Here is a 22,413-nt window from a genome sequence, read left to right as displayed (position 1 = left end):
TGTAAAATATTTCACCATAGTTCAACTATTCAACTATTCACAAATGTCAAACAAGTCAACAAGGACAAAGCGAGGAAAAAAGTTTGACTGCTGCTACGTCATAACTGAAGCCATGTCCAAGATGGCGTGCTTCTAGCCGCGAAAGTCGTGAATAAGAACACCTTCAAAGCGCTCTTGTCGCAAATGCAGGGCAAACTGGACAAAACGGCGGTTATTTTCGAACTCCTGAGGAAAAGTTCTTCTAATTGATTCTAAATAAGTCAAACTTTTTCTAGACCGTACTTCCCCTTTAAGTGAATTTACGCCAACAATATTAAACCATTTTGAATGCGAGAGGACTATGCATGTTTACAGTAAACGTGAACACAAAATGTTCCCATAATTTCGCTTACTTTTCTTCTAATTGCGTTCAAAGAAGGAGTACGCTTACTATTCACGTTTTTTTTTTAGTCCCACGGATATCGATCCTAAGCTAGACCCTTTCAGCTTTTCGACGCCATCTTGGACTAATTCGCAGTCCCGCAGGTTTTCTCGCTTCGGAAAGAAAGCCTTAGGATGATGTGTAGAAAAATTGTCCCCATTTGATCGAACGCCATGAGTTACCACAATTCAGAACTGTGAGCCGCACCACCATTTGATGTTAACAAGTTTCATTATGCCCTAAATTTTATGTCCCTGGGTAAAAATACCCATTCCTAGGCTAGAATGAACGCACTTACTAATACATGATTGTTACTAGTTCTTTAAAACGATCAAATTCAAGGAGATTCTTGAGAATTCATTTTACGACAAGGCTAATTTCGTCATTGTATTCTTTGGATTAAATATTGACTTCTTCGCTGACAAGCTTTTTGACAAATCTCGAATAAGCCTCGGTCCGCGAAAATGTCGAAAACGAACATCGCAATTTCCAACCAGCATGAACAGCTTTGAAAAAAAGCAATTTATCCACAGCGCTTTCTAGAATGACTGACTAAGACCTTAAGGACTTATTTACCAAACGTGATAAACAATTCCTTTCACATCAAAGCTTGAATTTTTATACCTAAAATACATTATGATCAGGACTTCTTTTCCACGCTTAGTTAAACATGCAAACAATGACGTCAGCAAGATCTCCAATTTGTCTAATGCAACAGTGACGGAGACAGTGACACCGTTCTTTGACTGGCGTTTCACTGTATTCAGGTTCCTAACCCTAAATAGAAAGGTGTGAAGATTACAGGTTTTATTTGTAGAAAGTACGAGGAAAAATTTGCATTGTACGGGTTCTCCTGTCAACAGTGACGGAGACAGTGACACCGTTCGTTGTCTACCGTTTCGCTGTATTAGTGTTCCTGAATCTAACTATAAAGGTGTGAAGATTACGGTTTTATTTATAGAAAGTACAAGGAAAAAATTCCATTGTACAGGATCTGCTGTACAACGTAACGTTCCGTTGTGAAGAGATAAAAGACGAAGATAATGGGAAGAAAAACTCCTCGAAATACTATCCTCAACCACCCGTTACTGAGGCTTTCTTTGGTTATGGTGGCGATTCTTTTTTCCTTCCTTGTTGGATATTTTATAAACTCAAGTTCTCTAACAAAACGCTTGGAAACAGAAATAAAAATCAAATCGAATGAGCTGCGAAGTGCCTACGACGTTCAAACAGAACTTTTACGATCATTTAAGGCGGAAAATCTCGAAAACGATTCAAGGTTAGTAACTTAAGATTACTGTTTACTGGCCCAGCAAAGTTGGGCCAGAAACCGTGGTTTAACCGGGGCTTGGTGTTAATCAATGTAATGCAACTTTCTGTCATTTTTTAAAGGTTTTCTTTTTCAATGACCATCCTCGCTCACAGCTAGGGGTAATTAGTCGAGGCAGCAAGATTTTTCTCTTCGTTCAGCGTTAACAAACTGTCGTTGACTCTATTCCAGGATTTTACTTTTCCTTAAAACATTTGTCGGATAAAATAAACAAATTATAGCAGAAGTATGTCACTGCAATGCTTTTTAACAGAATGTGGTAATTTGACCGCAATTCAAAGTTGGGAATCCAATCAAACTTTGTAAGGCCTTGATTAAACACCCTCATATTGATTTTTTTTCCCAAGCCTCTACATGACGCCTTCCTTTAACTACGGTCCAGTTTTGATCCAGAAGATACAGTTTATTAAATGGAACGACTGCTTTGAATTAACCACGACCATACCATTGTTTTATTTGATTTACAGGTATTTTTCAAGTGAGCCACATTTTGCTGGTTCAAAACGCAACAACGACCTAGCCCACTACGTTGCTAAGAAATGGGGGGAGTATGGCTTTGATGATGTTAAAATGCCAAAGTATGATGTGCTCATGAATTCACCAAGTAAAGATCGAGAGAGCAAAGCGGAAATTCTTCGTAATGGCCGTGTAATCTTTAAATCACAATCCGTAGAAAAGGTTCGATAAGCTTCTTTTAATTTGTACTTCTACACTTAAACCATTAACCATAACATCAGGTTGCATGTTCTCCACACAGTTCTCGATACATTTCCTATGGTATTAGCAAGGAGATTCCGTTTATCAACCCAGAGCTTCTTTGACATTATCATATTCTTCATTCCTATGACCCAAATATTAGATTTAGGAGTAATCTTTAAATCACAATCTGGAGAACTGTAAGGATAACTTAGATTCTGGTCATTCCTAAGGGTTTACGTGTTAATAGCTAATTTGAATCATTCCACCTCATAAGCAAATGGTAGCTTTTCCTCTTTGACCGGAACCTGCAGAGAGGTATGAATACCTACCGTTGTTTTCCCTCTTTTAAATAAATGATACCCATCCTCTTGTAGAATAGATATATTGGAATTCCGATTATTTTCGTTCAGCTAAGCAAGATGGGAAATTACTTGAGTTATCAAGGAGTTCAGAAAATCGGTAGTAAATGACTAAACAGCGGAAGGGAAACCAGCTTTGGCTGGAATTAATGTAAATTCAGCGGAGTGGACTTTGAAATCAATCTTCAAAAACATGTACTCTAGATTATGGCGATTGACATTCCCCTTTAGGTGAGATGCATGTAACAGCGGGCTGATCCGGGTAATCCGGAAGCCTGCAGCACCCTTCTCTAAGGTTAACAGACCTTAAGAGATCAGGTATACCAGACACTCCTTCCTGATACCATTGTTCTTTTTAACAACGAAGTTGGTGGATGGAAGAAAATTGGCCAAAAGTTAAGGCACCTCCTCAGTTTCAAACTAGCTGCTTTTTGGACCGCTTGTCTGCTTTAACTTTCCGTCATCACTTGCATGACAGACCACTGTAAACATTTCTTTTTTTTTTTTTTATTACCCATCGCTCGGTTTTAACACTTCAAACGCTCAAATATTTCACCAATAGATTTTACGTGAAGATGAAAAGAAAGGTAAAGATACGCAAATTCTGCTGGCTCATTCCCCTAATGGGATGGTAGAAGGAGAAGTTGTGTACGCTGACTTTGGCACCAAAGAGAATTTTATGCATTTGAAAGCCGTGGGCGTGTCCATAAAAAATAGAATTGTTCTTGTGCGACTAAGCAAGATGTATAGAGGAAACAAGGTATGTATTTTGTAACTGACTTGAGGGACCAGTAATTACTTATCATCTGTTAGGGAGGGACTATGGAAAATTGACTGCCAATGAGCTGCCAATGAAAGAGGGATAAAAAAGATTTCACACAGCCTTTGGGGGGATGTGGTCAATTGGATAATGACACAACCAAATTCATTCCAAACAGTCCTTAAAGAGCCTACAAAACTTTCTATAGCGTCTTTCGCCCAAGCAGACTTCATCTTCAGCAGGGATAGGTCAAGTTTTCCTGACTAACAAAGTCGCGGAATCTCTGCTTACGGGCATCTCGTCATAGAAGATCCTATACATTCAACCACCGAGAGGGGAGCACCACTGTTAAACAAACATTTGCTCTGTTCCCTACGAATGTTATTTTTTGACCCGCAGTGTGACATCATCCAATCAGAATGGACTTCCTAACCGCTATGTCAGTTAGTGTTCCTAACGGCGCACGATTTTTTCTAAAGGTCCTCAATGCTGCCTCACACGGCGCATCTGCAGTCATCATCTATAACGATCCTGAACAGTATGCACCAGAGGGAACCAACAACACTTTCCCTAACTCGTGGTGGCTTCCTGACTCTGGGACCCAACGAGGATCAGCAAGAAAGGTAACGGGGCCTGGTGACCCACATACCCCAGGCTTTCCCTCTGTGGATGGTATATACCGAGAAGCACTAAATGACAGTGATTCATTGCCTATCCCGGCCTTTGTTCTATCTTATGGGGATGCGCGAGAAATACTACGTCGAATGAAAGGTCAGTACCCTTTTGGCATAGGAGGGAGAAAAGAGGGTGTTACTTAGGGCTGGGAGCCCTAACTAGTCTGTCGAGGACAAAGAAAACTGAGGTTTTCTACCCTATGTAGCAAGAAAACCTTTTTGGCTAAACTGTTACGATAATTTTGAAAACGAAAGTCTGCAGAAAACTTAGGCGTGTAAGGAATCGAAAGTCATTAATTTATAAACTTTCTCTATCTCCACGATTAAAATGAATTTTCTTTTTAACATGACAGGTCTTAAAGCACCAAAGAGTTGGCAAGGAGGTTTGCATTTAACCTACTATATTGGACCTGGATTTAAAGACAAAAGTCTTACTTTGCGTGTTAAGGTCAACAACAGCTTGGAAATCAAAACTATCTACAATGTGATTGGCCAGATCAGAGGCACTGTAGAACCCGACCGTTATGTACTTATGGGAAATCATCGAGACGCCTGGGTATTTGGTGCTGCCGATCCTGTCAGCGGTACGGCTGTGTTAATGGAATTATCACGTGGACTAGGAAAGTTAATTGAAAAAGGATGGAGGCCACGCCGGACAATAATGCTTTGCAGCTGGGACGCAGAAGAAAATGGTGCTTTTGGATCGACAGAATGGGTCGAGGAAAATGCTCAAATTCTTCAAACTCGCGCTGTTGCTTATCTCAACATAGACCAAGCTGTTAATGGTAATTTCAGTCTTAATGTCAATGCCAGTCCTCTACTCAAACAGTTGGCTGTTCGGTTGACCAAAGAAATTTGTGATCCAACAGTTCCAGATACTTGCAAAAGCATGTACGAAGTCATGTTAGAGAGAGATGTTACTAGACATGTTAATGGCAGCGCAGTATGTGGTGATATAACATTTGGTAGTGATTATGGCGCGTTTTATTATTTCCTTGGAATTTCCTGCGCAGACTGGTCTTATATCTTTGGAGGAAGGTACAACATCAGGAGAGCGTATCCCGTTTATCACTCCGTGCATGACACGTTTTACTGGATGAAAACTTTTGTTGATCCCGAGTTTCAAACTCATCTGGCCGTGACAAAATTTGCAGGGGCGTTTCTTCTCAAACTTTCCGATTCTGAACTCTTACCTCTCAATACAACTACTTACGGAGAAGTCTTACAATCAAAGGCCGTTCTCTTAGAAAAGAATGCTACACTCAGGGTGCATAACATCAGCACGGCTGCTTTTTCTCGTGCAGTCAGGAGCTTTGCGAAAGTTTCGCATCAGTTTGAAAGAGGCAAGCTAAAAGAGAAACCAGAGAACTACCGCATCCTGAATGATCAAATGATGCAAGTCGAGAAAGCGTTTATACAAACTGTGGAAGTAAACGACTGGAAACTGTCCAGACATGTAATATATGGCCTCAACGACGAAAATCTGTACGGTGACTTGTACTTTCCGCGAGTACATTATGCCATGAACAAGGCGAAAAAATCAGGAGATTGGAAACTGGTGGAAAAAGAAATATCTTTGCTGACACATGCCATTACTTCTGCTACAAATGTTTTGAAACCCATATGAAGACGAAGATAATTTTAAACTTTTGTTTGGAACTGGTTTGAATTGGTTCCCCTCGTGATATTGTCATGAAGAAGAAGAAAAAGAAGAACCTTTATTGATTTATACCGCTCAGGGTAGCCCCTTCAAATACAAAAAGCTGTCTGTTATCAATGGGAGCCCTGAGCACAACAATGTACTAAATCTATAATATATACATGCATTACACGATACTGATAATAATATAAATAGAAAACTATGAGCAAATAAAAGATTTAGAAGGAAATAAAGACGAAATACCATCAAGATAGTTCGTTAAAAAGAATGCAACCCTAGTAATAGAAAGATTGCTTTGTGATCTCAGTCCTCACAGCAGGCGGATGTAAAACGTTGCTTTGTCTAGTGGCGCGCACGTGGATTATATCATTACGTTTAAAATATTTTTTGAAATATTGGGGACATTGACCTTGCAGGCATTTCTTAACGAGTTTCAAAACAGTTTTACGACGGCGCTCCTCCAGCGTGGGCCATGTCAGAACGTCCATTGCCGGGTTGCTGCCTACAGTTCTTGCAATTATTCTGGCAGCGCGGTTTTGGAGGGCTTCAAGGCCTTGTTTGCGACCTTTCCCGCTGCAGCCCCTCACACTTACACAGTATTCTAAAATTGGCCTAATTAGACTACAATAAATTATTTGCACGCTCTCTAGTGAGGCTTCTACAAAGCCTGCCGAGCATTCCTACGCGTTTTCCCGCCTTCGAAATAAGCTGCTTTATTTGCTTGTTCCAGCTAGGGCAGTCATCAAAAACTATACCGAGATAAATGAAGTGAAAAACCCGCTTAATAACATCGTTAGTTAAACTAATAGAAAAAGAGGTCTACGGCAGATAATCTAGGGGCAGTTCCGAAAAGCATAGCTTCAGTTTTTGTTACGTTAATAAACAGACTATTGAAAGAAAGCCAGTGTTCAATTTTAGACAGATTAGCAATCAGCTTGTCTTGAATGACAAAGGCTTTGGAGGATGAGCAGTATAAAACAGTATCATCATGCCCTGTGAATGATAGCTGCCAGCTAGAGAAACCCCTTTTTCATACACCCTGTGGCCGAAATGCAATATGTGTGTGTTAGCATATGGGTTTAGGTTTCAAACTATAGAGCGGTTAAGGATTCAATGTAGGTCAAAGCCCGGAAAGAAACTTTGCTCTTACTGTACGTGCTTCTCCCTACCCGGAAGAAAACAAATACAGCACATAAGAACTGTAAAGGAGGCCGAACAAAAAGCAGGAGGTTAGACTCCGTCGTACCATGATTCCGAAATCGGGATGAACTCTCGAGCTCTGCAAACCAAGCTGTTTTTACAATTCACCAGAGTTTTGCTCGTTTGCCAGATGTTTTCTGGATTTATTTCTATTGTTTTGTTTTTCTCTTGTATCTATTAGTAACGTATTCCCTTTTAGGCATAAAGGCAACTTCATGACTGAGAAAACATAGTTGCCCGTTCGTGTGGGATAGTTCTTAGTTGGTTAATTGTTATAGTAAATAATAACAATAATAACAGTTTATTAAAGTCTCTGGCAGTAACTTAGTGGATTAACGAGTTATAATACAATGAAAACTTAATAAGATCGACTACGTACATTTCTGTATACATTAAGTACAAGTTATATACACCACAGCAGAACATGCATCACATTTGTTAAAAATACTTAAAAGTGAAAAAGTTTTAGGCGCGCTTCGTTCTACAGGTAACGTTTCTGTAAAGGTACAGCTGGTCTGATTTGTACCTGGGAGTGTAGGGACAGGTATCGTCTAAGCGTGTTGGTAGAAGAGGATGAAGAGGGTGGTGTAAGTCCTTCATTTTTCACATGTACTCTTTACATATCTTATCTCTTCTATACGCAAGGGTCTCCACCCCGACGGCATCTGAGTAGCTATCAGCACTCGGGAAAATTATCTTATGCGCCCTTTTCTGTATGGAATCAATTTTGTCAGACAGATAACCTTGACTCTCAGATGCCAGTCAGCTAAAGGCCAACATTATGAAATAAGTGTAATGTGATTTTATCTCGAGGCCCGTCATATATAGAGTTAAGTATTTAGATGTGCCTTTGCATGGGGCAAGGAGCGTTGTCAATCACAGATCTTAAGCCAATCAAATGAGGTCAGATCAAATAGCACCAAGGTTATAGGCAAGATCAGTTTCTCTTCTGGTCCTTCTCGCCTTCATTTCCATCGTGTTAACATCCGAACACAGACTTTCGGTACTGAAGAAGAATTTTCCTGCCCCCTTCCCATGCTCCGGCCTTCTCTTCAGGCTTTCGTTGCCTTTTTATACGTATTTGGCTCTTTGCCGATATTTAACCCCACCTTTGCTTAAGAGATTGCGTGATGTTTATTATATCAATGTTCTTGATGTCGGGTGAAAAAAAAGCCTCACTATTGTGGCCAATTTATCCCACATCAGCAGTTATTATTTTTATCCCCCATCAATCTCGTCAGCAAACTAGCGCGACGTCACGCGGAGCTTCAGTCCCGTTTTAGTAGAGACACGCGGGTTTCGTGATAAAAAGATTGTTTGTCATTATTGTGAAAAGTATCACTCCTAATTTAGTTCCCTGCGGCACACCTCCCTTGAGGAATTTCCAATCTGATAGTGATGTAGGAACTCTGGAATCCAACTGATGAGCACTTGATCAATCTCTAGTTTTCGCAACTCAGTCATTAAGAAGTTATGGCCAATTAGATCAAAACCTTTAGAAGTCAGCGAAGAAGACCCAGGTTCCTAGATCAGCACAATCTACTGCCTCGTAAATGGCTTGTAACACGAATAGAAGGGCATCTGTTGTCGAGTGGCCTCTACGCACAAACTGTCGCGGGTCGATTTTTCCATGTAACTGTGGCAGTAGTTTATTGCACGTGAATCCCTCTACGACTTTTTCCACTGTTTTGTTTAATTTAGAGGTATTTTTCAAGTGAGCCACATTTTGCTGGTTTCAAACGCAACAACGACTTAGCCCACTACATTGCTAAGAAATTGCGAGAGTATGGCTTTGATGATGTTAAAATGCCAAGTATGATGTGCTCATGAGTTCACCAAGTAAAGATCGAGAGAGCAAAGTGGAAATTCATCTTAATGGCCGTGTAGCCTTTAAATCACAATCTGTAGAAAAGGTTTGATAGGTTTCTTTTAATTTGAGACAAGCACTATCTTTAAGGCTTCTGTAAGGATTCTTTTAATTTGAGACAAGCACTATCTTTTCGCAGCCTCCGCTCATTTCATTCAAACGCGACAAAAACATAGGCAATCTTTTGGTCAGAAGTTCTTTTCAGACTAATGACCAACCAGGCTCTTTTCAATGCGCTCGTGCACGATGCAAAACGCGTCCTTTCATTCACAACACTGATAAAATATCGGGACCTAAACGATCCATTAAGATAACCGATCACTTCACGTGCATCTCCGCCAACGTAATCTATTGCATAACTTGCACTTATTGCAAAAAGATATACATCGGCGAAACAGGCAGAAGACTAGGTGACCGATTCCGAGAACACCTTCGAGACGTGGAAAGGAATGACAAAGACACATCGAAACCAGTCGCTAGACATTTTAATTTACCTAATCATTCTAAGCAACATATGGCAATCTGCGGTCTTTCCTTAGGGTAGCACGGAAAGCCATAAAAATCTTGAACAAAAGCTCATCTTTCAAACCGGCACTCTAAATCCCACAGGGATCAACGAACGCTTTTCATTCCACTAATTTATTCATGTTTTTCTCGTTGCCAGGTTCCCACTTATAACATAGCTCCACTTTCTGCCTTTAAAAGCACACACAACCCACAATTCCTCTATTCGCTCCGACGAAGGGCTAACGCTCGAAACGTCAGCTTTTGGAATCGTTACGGTGGCCAATTTACCATTTCAACTTTGTTGATATATCCAAATTATTTCGTTACTCCCACCGACGCAGCCCCAAACAGTTTCTTTCGAAACTATCAGCCTTTATTCTTTTAATTTGTACGACCTACACTTGAGCCATCAACCATAACATCAGTTTGCATATTCTCCACACGGTTCTCGATACATTTCCAACGGTACTGGCAAGGAGAATCCGTTTAACAACCAAGCGTTTCTTTAACACTATCCAATTGTTCATTCTTATGACCCAAATATTAGATTCAGGAGTAATCTTTAAATCACAATCTGGAGAACTGTAAGGATAACTTAGATTCTGGTCATTCCTAAGGGTTTACGTGTTAATAGCTAATTTGAATCATTCCACCTCATAAGCAAATGGCAGCTTTTCCTCTATGATCGGACCCTGCAGAGAGGTATGAAGACCTACCGTTTTTTTCCCTCTTTTAAATAGATGATACCCATCCTCTTGTAGAATAGATATAAGGGAATTCCGATTATTTTCGTTCAGTTAAGCAAGATGGGAAATTAGTTGAGTTATCAGCGGGTTTATAGAAATCGGTAGTAAATGACTAGACAGGAGAAGGGAAACCAGCTTTGGCTGGAATTAATGCAAATTCAGCGGAGTGGACTTCGAAATCAATCTTTACAAACATGTACTTTAGATTAAAATGCACATAGCGATTGACATTCCCTTTTAGGTGAGATGCAAGTAGCAACGGGCTGATGTGGGTAATTCAGAAGCCTGCGGCACCCTTCTCTTAGGTTAATCAAGTATACCAGAAACTCCTTCCCGAGGCCATTCCTCTTCTTAACGACGAAGTTGGTGGATGCATGGATACTGGCTAAAAGTAAAGGCACATCCCCAGTTTCAGGCCAGCTGCTTTTTGGACCGCTTTACTTTTCGTCATCGCTTGACAGACCAATGTAAACAGAAAAATTTTTTTATTACCCATCGCTCGGTTTTAATACTTCAAATGCTCAAATATTTCACCAACAGATTTTAGGTGAAGATGAAAAGAAAGGTAAAGATACCCACATTCTGCTGGCTCATTCCCCCAATGGGGTGGTAGAAGGAGAAGTTGTATACGCTGACTTTGGAACCAAAGAGAATTTCATGCATTTGAAAGCCGTGGGCGTGTCCGCAAGAAATAGAATTGTTCTTGTGTGAGCAAGCAAGGTGTATAGAGGAAACAAGGTATGTATTTTGTAATTGACTTAAGGGACCTTTAATTATTCATCATCCGTTAGGGAGGGCCTATAGAAAATTGACTGCCAATCAGCTGCCAATGAGAGAGGGATCAGAAGGATCTAACAAAGCCTTACGAGGATCTGGTCAATTGGATAATTACACGACATAATTCATTCCAAACCGTCCCTAAAAAGCCAACGAAACTTTCTATAGTGTCTTTCGCCAAAGGAGACTTCATCTTCAGCATGGTTAGGTCAGTTGTCATGACTAACACAGTCGTAGAATCTCTGCATACGGGCACCTCATCATAGAAGATCCTATACATTCAACCACTGGGAGGGGAGCACCACTGTTAAACAAACATTTGCTCTGTTCTCCAAGAATGTATTTTCGAACCGCAGTGTGACATCATCTCCTTAAAATGGACTTCCTAACCGCTATGCCAGTGTTCCTAACGGCGCACGATTTTTTCTAAAGGTCCTCAATGCTGCCTCACACGGCGCATCTGCGGTCATCATCTATAACGATCCTGAACAGTAAGCACCAGAGGGAACCAACAATACTTTCCCTGCCTCGTGGTGGCTTCCTGACTCTGGGACCCAACGTGGTTCAGCAAGAAAGGTAACGGGGCCTGGTTTCCCACTTACCCCAGGCTTTCCCTCTGTGGATGGTATATACCGAGAAGCACTAAATGACAGTGATTCATGAGGTACAATGAATATATGAAGATCATATATTTTGAACTGCGGTATTAGATAGGTATGATGCACGATCCTCGCAGTAGATAGCGCTATTTAAGCAATAGCGAAAATCAGACCTGAAAAAAAAAAAAAAAAAAAAAAAATCAGGCCTGTACGGGACTCGAACCACTGACCTCTGCGATACTAGTGCAGGGCTCCACCAATTGAGCTAACAAGCCAACTTGGAGCAGGCCGTTAAGTTGATTCGTAATAAACCCGTGAAAGTGATAAATGAGATACAATGAATATATGAAGATCATATATTTTGAACTGCGGTATTAGATAGGTGTGGTGCACGATCCTCGCCGTAGATAGCGCTATTTAAGCAATAGCGAAAATCAGATCTGAAAAAAATCAGGCCTGTACGGGACTCGAACCACTGACCTCTGCGATAATAGTGCAGCGCTCTACCAATTGAGCCAACAAGCCAACTGGGAGCAGCTCGTCACGGCCTGCTCCCAGTTGGCTTGTTAGCTCAATTGGTAGAGCGCTTCTGATTTTCGCTATTGCTTAAATAGCGTTATCTACTGCGAGGATCGTGCATCATACCTATCTAATACCACAGTTCAAAATATATGATCTTCATATATTCATTGTATCTCATTTATCACTTTCACGGGTTTATTACGAATCAACTTAACGGCCTGCTCCCAGTTGGCTTGTTAGCTCAATTGGTAGAGCGCTGCACTAGTATCGCAGAGGTCAGTGGTTCGAGTTCCGTACAGGCCTGATTTTTTTCAGGTCTGATTTTCGCTATTGCTAAAATAGCACTATCTACTGCGAGGATCGTGCATCATACCTGATCATTGCCTATCCCGGGCTTTTTTCTATCTTACGGGGATAAGCGAGAAAAACAACATCAAATGAAAGGTCAGTACTCTTTTGGCATAGGAAGGGGAAGAAAGGGTGTCACTTAGGGCTTGGAGGACAAAGAAGACTGAAGTTTTCTATCCTTATCTTAGGCGTGTGAAGACGACGACTTTTTGCCTTTCATGGTATGCTTTTCCTTGCCAATTTCGCCTCTTGATTTACGACCATGTACATTCGAGGAGTGAGAACGGCTTGAATAGAAAAAGTGACGTTGAAAGTTATTAATTTTCTAAACTTTTTCTATCTCCACGATTAAAAAGAATTTTTTTTTTACATGACAGGTCTTGAGGCACCAAAGAGTTGGCAAGGAGGTTTGCAGTTAACCTACTATATTATGCCTGGATTTAAAGACAAAAGTCTTACTTAGCGCCTTAAGGTAAACAACAGCTTGGAAACTAAACCCATCTAAAATGTGATTGGCCAGATCAGAGGCACTGTAGAACCCGACCGTTATGTACTCATGGGAAATCATCGAGACGCCTGGGTATTTGGTGCTGCCGATCCTGTCAGCGGTACGGCTGTGTTTATGGATTATCACATGGATTTGCAGGGGTGTTTCTACTCAAACTTTCCGACTCTGAACTCTTATCTCTCAATACAACTGGTTACGGGGAATCCTTACAATCAAAGGCCATTCTCTTGGAAAAGAATGCTAAACTCTGGGCGCATAACGTCAGCACGGTTGCTTTTTCACGCGCTGTGAGGAGCTTTGCGAAAGTTTCACATCAGTTTGAAAGTGGCAGGTTAAAAGAGAAACCAGAGAACTACCATATCCTGAATGATCAAATGATGCAAGTCGAGGAAGCATTCATACAAACTGTGGAAGTAAACGACTGGAAACTGTCCAGACATGTCATTTATGGCCTCAACGACGAAAATCTGTACGGTGACTTGTACTTTCCGCGAGTACATTATGCCATGATCAAGGCGAAAAAATCAGGAGATTGGAAACTGGTAGAAAAAGAAATATCTTTGCTGACAGATGCCGTAACGTCTGCTGCAAATATTCTGAAACCCATATGAGACAACCATAGTTTTCATCTTTTAATCGGAACTAGTTTGAATTAGTTTCCTTTGCGATGTTTTAATAAAAACATAATCTTTGTGGGCCCTATGGCAGAAATGTAACATATGTGTGCTAGCGTATTGGTTCAGTAAGGCTTCAAACTAGAGCGGCTCAAAATCGAGTCCAGATCAAAGCCCGGATAGAAACTTTGCTCTTACTGCGCTTCCCGCTACCCGGAAGAAAATCTTTTGTTTTGTTTGTTTTCCAGATGTTTATTCGTTTGGATTTATTTCTGGTTTTTATTTTTTCCCTTATATCTATCCGTTACGTATTCCCTTTTAGGCATGAACTTTTAAGGTAACTTAATCACTGAGAAACCATGGTTAGGCCTACTCTGGGACCTTAAGTTGCCTCAAGTCGCCTAAAGTCGCCTCAAGTCGCTCTTGGTTACGCAATGTTAAAAGGGTTCCATCCTTCCCAATTGACCCCAATCACCCCACTCTAATCATATTGTGTTTATTGCAAGGGAGTCTCTAAATATTTTTAAGTTTTATGGAGGCTGTTGCTAACTTTGATTTTATCACTTCAGTCAAATAAAATCGCTTTAAATCGCCTTAAATCACCTAATGTCGCAACGTTTTTTCTACCAATTTGCTTAAGTCGCCTTAAATCGCCCAAAGTTACGGCGACTAGAGGCCCCAGCGTAGGCCTATGGTTGGCCGTTCGTGTGGGACAGCTCTTCTACTATTAGATGAAATAGTCAACTGCGTGTCTCTCTGTGCGTCACTTCTCAATGGGGGTTAATTGCTTCAGAAAAGCTCAATTTTAGTCTTCACCGTCATTAAAATAGAAATGAATGACTTACTTAATGATACTATCAGAGACAACAGCCGAAGAAGAGTTTGATCGAAAGGAAGCCTGAACTTAATTTACTTGTGTCACCTCAGGCCCAGATCCTTGTAACTGAGACACTCGCATCAACAACTAGGGTTGCTCGGCCAGCTAGCTCCCAATTATCTATTTGCGATAGTTTGACAGGCTGCTTTAAATGGGTAGCTTGTATAAACAAAACAAGGACAGACCATAACAGCGGGAGTCACTTTCTCTACTCAATGCGAGAAGTTTGTGGGTTCATTAACACGCCCCCTGCTAACTAGTACAGAGAAGACATTAAGGGTCGGTTACTGAAACAAGGTTTCGATTAGGCTGCGGTTTTTGGACGATAAAACTTTGAAAGTTCCTTATTTGTTTGTTTGTCTGTGCTTTTTCTTTTTTTTTTTTTTAAGAAATTAGATTTTACTTCTGGTGCTAAAATAGAAACCCGTTTGACAGTTTTGTAAAATGCTAACGATTAGGTGAATTTTTCTGTTTGACTCAAGATTGATTACAGCGCGGTTTGGAAGAAAAAGAGTTCAAATGTTTTTTAGTAACTGGTCCTAACAGTCTTTATGGGTTTTGACAGAATGTACTCTGAGCACTTTAATGAGTAGCTTAATAATTTCCTCGTGTGCTATTTAAGTGAAGTGCTCTCGCAAGACATCTCTTAAACGAATTAGGAATTGCTGTAAGCATTCTCTAAAATATAATTATCTTTAAATAATTTTGAGTTTAAATTTATAAGATATGTTTCGACATTCTCATTTCATCTATTTATTTTTTGATCTAGTCAAGCACGCGCTATTTACATCGTTCGCGTTTTTAACATTCAAATGTAACGTAAGCCCTGACACGTAGTTTGTAACGTACCTTAATTTAGATTCAAATGTACAACAGTTAAATGCTCATTTGCAACTGAAGATGACATGAGAATGTCGAAACATGTCTTGTAAATTTAAACTCAAAGTTGTTGTTTCTTTTTTGAGAGTTATTGTCACTCTGCTGTTTTTACGTCCTTTTAAATAATTCACTTAAAAGTGAATTTACGCCAATAAAAGCATTTTGAATACTACAGGACCATGTATGTTTACGGTAAACGTGAACACAAAATTTTCTTACACTTTCGCTTCCTTTTCTTCTAATTGTGTTCGAAGTAGGAGAACGCTTGTCCTTCATGTTCTTTCAGTCCCACGGATATCGATCCGAAGCCACACCCTTTCAGCTCTTCGACGCCATCTTTGACTGATTCGTCTCGATTTCACGCGAGAGTCCCGCAGGTTTTCTTCCTTCGGTCGATATGTAGAAAAATTGTCCCCATTTGATCGAACGACATAAGTTACAACAAATCAGAACTGCGAGCCGCACCACCATTTTGATGTCACAGGTTTCATAATGCCCAGAATTTTATTACCCCAAGAAAAAATACCCATTCCTAGGCTAGATTAAACGCACTTAATAATCCATGAATATTACTACTCATCGACACAATAAAAACAAACAAATTTGAGGAGATTCTTGCGAATACATTTTGCGACAAGGCTAAATTCTACAGTGTATCCTTTTGATCAAATATGAACTTCACTGATTAGCTTTTTCAGTTCCGATGACTGTAAACTGCCCTTTTTCACTATCGTGTTTTGATAAATCTCAAATAAGCCTTGGTCCGCGAAAATATCGAAAAAGAACTTAGCAAATTTCAAGCCAGCATAAACAAAACAGATCAGAAAAGAGAGCAGTTTATCCACAGTCCTTCCCCGCATAATAAAATCAGACCCACAATACAGATTTCCATGAACGAAAAAGCTCAGAAAGAGAGCAATTTATCCACAGTGCTTCTTCGCATAATAAAATCAGTCCTACACTACAGTTATCTTGTTTATCATATTGGTTTCAAAACCTTCGAGGCAGAGTTTATAGCAAAAGTCAACAGTGATATTTCTTTCTCTACCGATTTCCAGTCTCCTGTCTTTTCAGCCTTCATCGTGGCATAATGTACTCGTGGGAAATATATACCGTCGTAAAGATTGGCGAGCAGCGGCCCATAAATAACATGTCGTAATTGTTTATGATCATTCACTTCCACAGTTTGTATAAACGCTTTCTCTAGTTGTACCATTTGATCGTTTAACGTGCGGTAGCTCTCTGGTTTCTGTTTTGACTTACTGCTTTCAAACTGACGCGCAACATTTGCGAAGTTCTTTACTGCGCGAGAGAAAGCAGCCGTGCTGATACTGTGTTTTTTTAGATGTTTGCTCTTTTTTATAACAGTGGATTTTTTCTGTAATAGTTTTGCATAGGTTGTAGTGTTGAAAGGCAAGAGCTCCGCGTCTGCTAATTTAAGAAGGAAAATCCCTGCGTATTTTGTTACGGCTAAGTGAGTCTTGAACTCGGGATCGACAAAGCTTTTCATCCAGTAAAATGAATCGTGAATGGAATGATAAGCTGGATACGAACGCCTTATTCCATACAGTCCCCCGAAAATGTAAGACCAATCCGCACAAGAAACTCCGATGAAATGATAAAACGACACGTAGTCACTTCCGAACGACAAATTCTCGCAGAATGGGAGCCCGTTCAGGTGTTTCGTAACATCTCTCTCTAACATAACATCATACATGCTTCTGCAAGTTTCCGGAACTGTTGGATCACATACTTCTTTGGTCAACGACAGAGCCACGTCTTGGAGTAGAGGATTTGCATCAACGTTGATACTGAAATTGCCATTGACAGCCACGTCCATGTTGAGGTAAGCAACAGCGCGATCTTGAAGAGTTCGAGCATTTTCTTCAACCCATTCGGCTGATCCCACCACAAAGACCTCCTCTGCGTCCCAGCTGCAAAGCATTATGGTCCGGCGTGGCCGCCATCCTGTTTTAAGCAGCGCTCCCAGACCACGTGACAACTCCATCATTGCAGCTGTACCGCTGACCGCATCAGCAGCACCAAACACCCAAGCGTCCCGATGGTTTCCTAGGAGTACATAACGGTCAGGTTCTTCGGTGCCTCTGATCTGGCCAATGACGTTCGTAATAGTTATATTCTCAATGTTATTTTTAGTATCCAAGCGTAATGAAAGATCTTTGTCTTCAAAACCCGGCCCGATGTGGTAAGTGAGTTGCAAGCCTCCTTGCCAGCTCTTCGGAGCCTCAGGACCTGTTGAGTAAAGTTGTAAAAATTTTATAGATATTGTATTGGATTCTGGACATACGGGTACGGTTAACAAGGAAAGAAGTAAATAACCGTAGTCTTATTACGAAATTAACTCCAACGACCACTGAAATTTGTTCCACTTTCTCTTTCTCAAACCTCTTAATCCAAACTTCCAAACGCGCTGACAAGCAGAAAGCGCTTCTCCCTCAAGAGCTAATTAAGTTGTAAAATTAATGAGCAAGTATGAGCAAGTTCTCGAGTCTTATGAAATCACTTGAAGTTTCAAACATAGTTTTGAGTTTTACTGATGTGGATAAAGTTGACAAGTGAAGAGGCGAAGCTTGAGAAAATTAAACACCGGGAAGAGGGAACCAAACGCCCGTGTAAAAGTGCACCGAAGTTATAATCTGCGTCACTGCATGTAAAACACAAGAGAAATCAGTATTATCAAATAACTGAGTCCCTCTTTAATTGTAGAGACTCGCTGAATAAATAACCAAAGTCTGGCGTCACTAAACCTCTAACCTTTCATTCGCCGTAATATTTCCTTGGCGTCGCCATAAGACAGAGCAAAGGCAGGAATTTTTGGTAAACCACTGTCATTAAGAGGCTGTCGGTATATACCATTCACAGAGGGAAAGCCTGGGGTGAGTGGATCACCAGGCCCCGTTCCACTCATCGCTGATCCACGCTGCGTGCCGGAGTCCGGAAGCCACCAAGACTTGGGAAAAGTGTTTCCGTCTCCCTCTGGTGCAAACTGCGCAGGGTCAGTGTAAATGAGGGCCCCAGAGGCGCCGTGAGACTGAGCATTGAAGACCTTAGGGAAAGAATAAAGTTTAGGTGACTACCACGATCAAAAATATCACTAGTTTCCTAGGGAAAAATAATTTATATTTAAAAATTATTCGCCGAAGGCGAGGTGGATATCATCGAATAATCCCCTCGACTTCGTCTCGGGGATTATGCGACATTATTACCCGACTCGGGCAGTCAGAGGGCCAATAAATAAAATCAACCAATAAAAATGCTCTATTGCCGGTCAATATTCTCTAAGTATTGGACCGGGCACTGTCCCGAATGGTCCCGAATGATACCGCACTTGTGTCCCTTTGAACTTCTGTCGTATAATAAATCTCTTATTAACCAAGCTTGCTCAGGACCGTACTGGAAGAATATCAGCCCTCAGTCTTTTTTGTACGGACCGAGCGCAGCGAGGTCCGTGCTGTCAAGACCCCAAGCCGATATTCTCCCAGTACGGCCCTCGCGCTTGGTTAATGAGAAATATATATTCACCGACCACGAGGCGAATAATTGTTTTAGTATAATTTCAGAGCTGAACAAAAGAGAAATTTCTAAATTCATAACATTTTAGTAACAGTTATTAACATTTTACTTTAACATTTTATTTTAACCGCGTGGAGCGGTTTATATAGCGTCATATAAGGAACCGCTCGACCAATCCGATTGCTGGAAACTCTTTGCTCAGCTCTGAAATTATTCTAAAATCTAATCATAAATTATCTAATAATCAGAGAAGGAAAAGTTCAAACACACTTTTTTGACTACAGTTGCTTGAAACCCAGTTCGAAGATCTTTCAAGGGTAGAAAAAAAACATAGTTCCTTAACATATTTCTTAACAGCAAACCGTACATATCTGTAAAGGGAAAGGAGCGCATGTTGGGTTCTTTTCTTTAGCCTGACTTTCATTAAACTTCCGTTGGCACCAGAAATCTCCTTTTCTCGTTAGAGTACGGCGCTTCTTGACACAGATGTAGTACTGAGAAGGCCACACATGATTCTGATCTTATCAAGCCGACAGACTTTTATAGACAACTTTTGCAGATTAGCCAATAGGAAACAACCCTGCAGCGTGCGCATTCATGGCCATGACTCAAAGCACCCACTTATGTCGGAAAAAGAACTAAATTACGTCCGTGCAACTGCTATTGCAGTGTTAAACACAGAAATTCAACAAAGCTCTCCCTTCACAACCCAGTAACATCTGCGCTAAGGTTATAATGTTCTGAATACAGAATGCATACCTTGTTTCCTCTAAATATCCGTCCCTGTCGTGCTATGACAATCTTATTTTTCACAGAAATTCCCATAGCTTTCAGTTTCTTAAAATCGTCTTCGGCGCCAAAGTTGGCGTAAACAACTTCACCTTCCACAACCGCACCGGGAGAATAACCAAGAAAAATTGGGAGATCTTTGCTTTTCTTTTCATCTTCACGTAAAACCTGTTAAGATAAACAAGAAATGTGACATGTTGTGGTTGTGAAAGAATCATATATGCCACTGGTGCAGTCCAAAGACAGCTTGGCTATTGGATGGATTTCTTTGTTAACTCGTGTTGTATCCAAATACGCTTAAACTGATCAGTTGCTAAATTCTCGTTGCCTCTCTGCATGAGAGTGTTTAAAAATTGTTAATGTAAACATTAAATCAATTCTTGGAGCACAGGCAGCCCAAGCTCACTACTAGAAAAGCGGACGTGACTCTTACCGTGTTGCGCAACGTTTTATATTTATAAAGGTTTGTATGGGATGTTATCGGTTTGCCTTAAAAGAGAGAAAAAAATGTCTCTTTTTGAAATAAAATGGGCTTACCTTATTGCATTCTTGTTTTCTTTGTTGATTCCTAGCGTCTCAGGCCATTTTGAAGCGTTTTCGGCGAGTTAGCGCTATTTTGGTGAACACCAACATAGCGCTAACTCGCCGAAAACGCTTCAAAATGGCCTGAGACGCAAGGAATCAACAAAGAAAACAAGAAGGCAATAAGGTAAGCCCATTTTATTTCAAAACAAGACATTTTTTTCTCTCTTTTAAGGCAAACCGATAACATTCCATACAAACCTTTATAAATATAAAATGTTGCGCAACACGGTAAGAGTCACGTCCGCTTTTCTAGTAGTGAGCTTGGGCTGCCTGTGCTTGGAGAGGTAGTGCATTGAAGTAATGTTTCCTCCTTAGAGTAAAGGAATAAGCAATCCAAAAGTGTGTCCTCGACTAGAAACTTAAGAGAAATTGCAAACATGAAAAAAAGCTCTCCTGTAAATCTGATAGGCAATGATATCCTTCTTTGTTTTCTTCAGTAGGTTTCAAAAAGCAAAGTAGCATCGCTTTTCTGGTCGAGTCAGTCTATGAATCGATTAAATGTTGGGTTTAGATAATTCGTTTTCAGAGTTAAATCTGCATCGTAATCAAACGCAAACCACAACCATGAAAGTTTCTACAGTGTAACTCAAACGGATAACCGTTAAACATCAGTGTACCATCAATGGTACACATTCACCCTTACACCCCAAAAGGGCACTGTAACAGTCTCTCAAATACAAATTAAAAGAAAGGAAGAAAAAATACAAAACGACTCTGGCCAGGTTTCCACCAGAAAAGTCGATTAGGAGTTCAAAGCAGTATGATATCACCATAAGCTTCAGCCCTTTGAATTTCAATTTAATTCAGTCTAAGTCAAGTCAAATGTCACCTTCACCAGGTTTCGAATTGTCACACACGACTGAATCATCCAAGTAAATTCACCTTCGCCCAACAAACTTTGCATCTTACTAAAAATTTAGTTTTTGGTTGGTTTTCCTTAAAGCGTAAAATTAAAGAAGATTCAAAGACCTAACGGTAAATGTGAAACTATAAACACTCAACTTGCGTGGATCAAAGATGCTTATTTCATTAACATTTCCCAGGGTTTGCAAAGGTATAAAGTCTAAGCAATCGAAATAAGTAAGCAGTCAACTAACAAACCGTCATCACCTTTTCATGGGACTGTGATTTAAAGATTACACGGCCATTACGATAAATTTCCACTTTGCTCTCTCGATCTTTTCGTGGAGAACTCATGAGCACATCATACTTTGGCATTTTAACTTCATCAAAGCCATACTCTTGCCATTTCTTAGCAATGTAGTGGGCTAAATCATTGTTGCGTTTTGAACCAGCAAAATGTGGCTCACTAGAAAAATACCTGTTGGAGAACAAACAGCGGTCAGTCGGTTTTAGGTAAAGCCTTTACTTAGGAACTTAATCCTTTGCCAGCAAATCGTACTATTTGGAAAGAATTAATTGGTCTCCTCACCTTAAATTTTCTTCTAGATTTTCTGCCTTGAACGAATTCAAGAGTTGCTCTCGATAAGGACGCAAGCGACGCGAATTTCTCCGTACAATCGGATTTGCTTTCGTTCCAACTTCGAAGTGGTTCCTCGAGTTGTAGGAATTCAGGAAGTACCCACTGAAAAACGAGATAATACAAACCAGAGCTACGGAACATTTGAAGAAAATATTCGGGAAAATTCCTAAGGACCTTTTTTCCGTTGTAGAATTGGAAGATCTTGTCATTTTAGCTACATGTGGTTGAATGCGTTCTCAATGGAACCTGTTTAAAAGCATTTAACCATCCGCAAAGACCTGTAATACTTCATTAGTCTTTAAAATCAAAGTTCTCACCTATCGCAACATTTGTGATGGCCGGGCAATAAAAAGTTAAGTGCAATTAGTGACATGGCTCACAATTCAGCTGGAAAGAGCATGGAAGCAATATTACTCAGTCGAGCATGAAAAAAACTAACGTTCTACGCCATTCCCTACCAAAAGCATAACTAGTCTCATTTCGAGTTTTGCGCGAACTCAAAGTTTTGGTCCAAGCCTTTTTGTTCATATTTAGAACAAATCGTAAAACTTACGATGTTATTTGTTAAAAGGGCAAAATGTGAAACCTTGTACACGGGATGTTCAAATGTAGCCCGAGGGGGCGGCCATTGCGAGGCAAAAGGCCAGTCCGAATACGAGCGCGTGGCTGTTGCCA

The 22,413-nt window shown here is 40.4% G+C and overlaps 3 protein-coding genes and 1 non-coding gene across 4 annotated transcripts; 2 read left to right on the top strand and 2 right to left on the bottom strand.

Annotated features, from left to right (window-relative positions):
* Positions 1-1,266: 1,266 nt before the first annotated feature.
* Positions 1,267-7,208, top strand: LOC111321344 (N-acetylated-alpha-linked acidic dipeptidase 2-like). The gene is made up of 5 exons (XM_022924192.2): positions 1,267-1,700; positions 2,219-2,429; positions 3,372-3,569; positions 4,049-4,340; positions 4,597-7,208. Exons 1-5 carry the CDS (start codon positions 1,465-1,467, stop codon positions 5,868-5,870), a joined length of 2,211 nt encoding a protein of 736 aa, XP_022779927.2. The 5' UTR covers positions 1,267-1,464; the 3' UTR covers positions 5,871-7,208.
* A 4,843-nt stretch (positions 7,209-12,051) lies between these two features.
* Positions 12,052-12,124, bottom strand: Trnan-auu (transfer RNA asparagine (anticodon AUU)). The gene has a single exon. It is a non-coding gene; the product is annotated as a tRNA-Asn (tRNA).
* An 840-nt stretch (positions 12,125-12,964) lies between these two features.
* On the top strand, positions 12,965-14,192 carry LOC148741488 (N-acetylated-alpha-linked acidic dipeptidase 2-like; the record flags this gene model as incomplete). Its single annotated transcript, XM_088732572.1, has 1 exon — positions 12,965-14,192. A coding segment is annotated over one exon (624 nt), but the record flags the coding sequence as incomplete, so codon positions are not given.
* A 1,621-nt stretch (positions 14,193-15,813) lies between these two features.
* LOC111321324 (N-acetylated-alpha-linked acidic dipeptidase 2) lies at positions 15,814-22,368 on the bottom strand. Its single transcript, XM_022924173.2, has 5 exons — positions 21,688-22,368; positions 21,366-21,576; positions 19,641-19,838; positions 18,123-18,414; positions 15,814-17,600 (listed from the first exon to the last, which is right to left on the bottom strand). The coding sequence occupies exons 1-5, from the start codon at positions 21,945-21,947 to the stop codon at positions 16,327-16,329; spliced, it is 2,235 nt and encodes a 744-aa protein (XP_022779908.2). The 5' UTR covers positions 21,948-22,368; the 3' UTR covers positions 15,814-16,326.
* Between the last annotated feature and the right edge of the window lie 45 nt (positions 22,369-22,413).

The sequence above is a fragment of the Stylophora pistillata genome, chromosome 1 (assembly GCF_964205215.1).
Source record: "Stylophora pistillata chromosome 1, jaStyPist1.2, whole genome shotgun sequence".
NCBI lineage: Eukaryota > Metazoa > Cnidaria > Anthozoa > Scleractinia > Pocilloporidae > Stylophora > Stylophora pistillata.
Note: the sequence above shows the minus strand (reverse complement) of the source record. Positions and strands in the feature narration are given on the sequence as shown.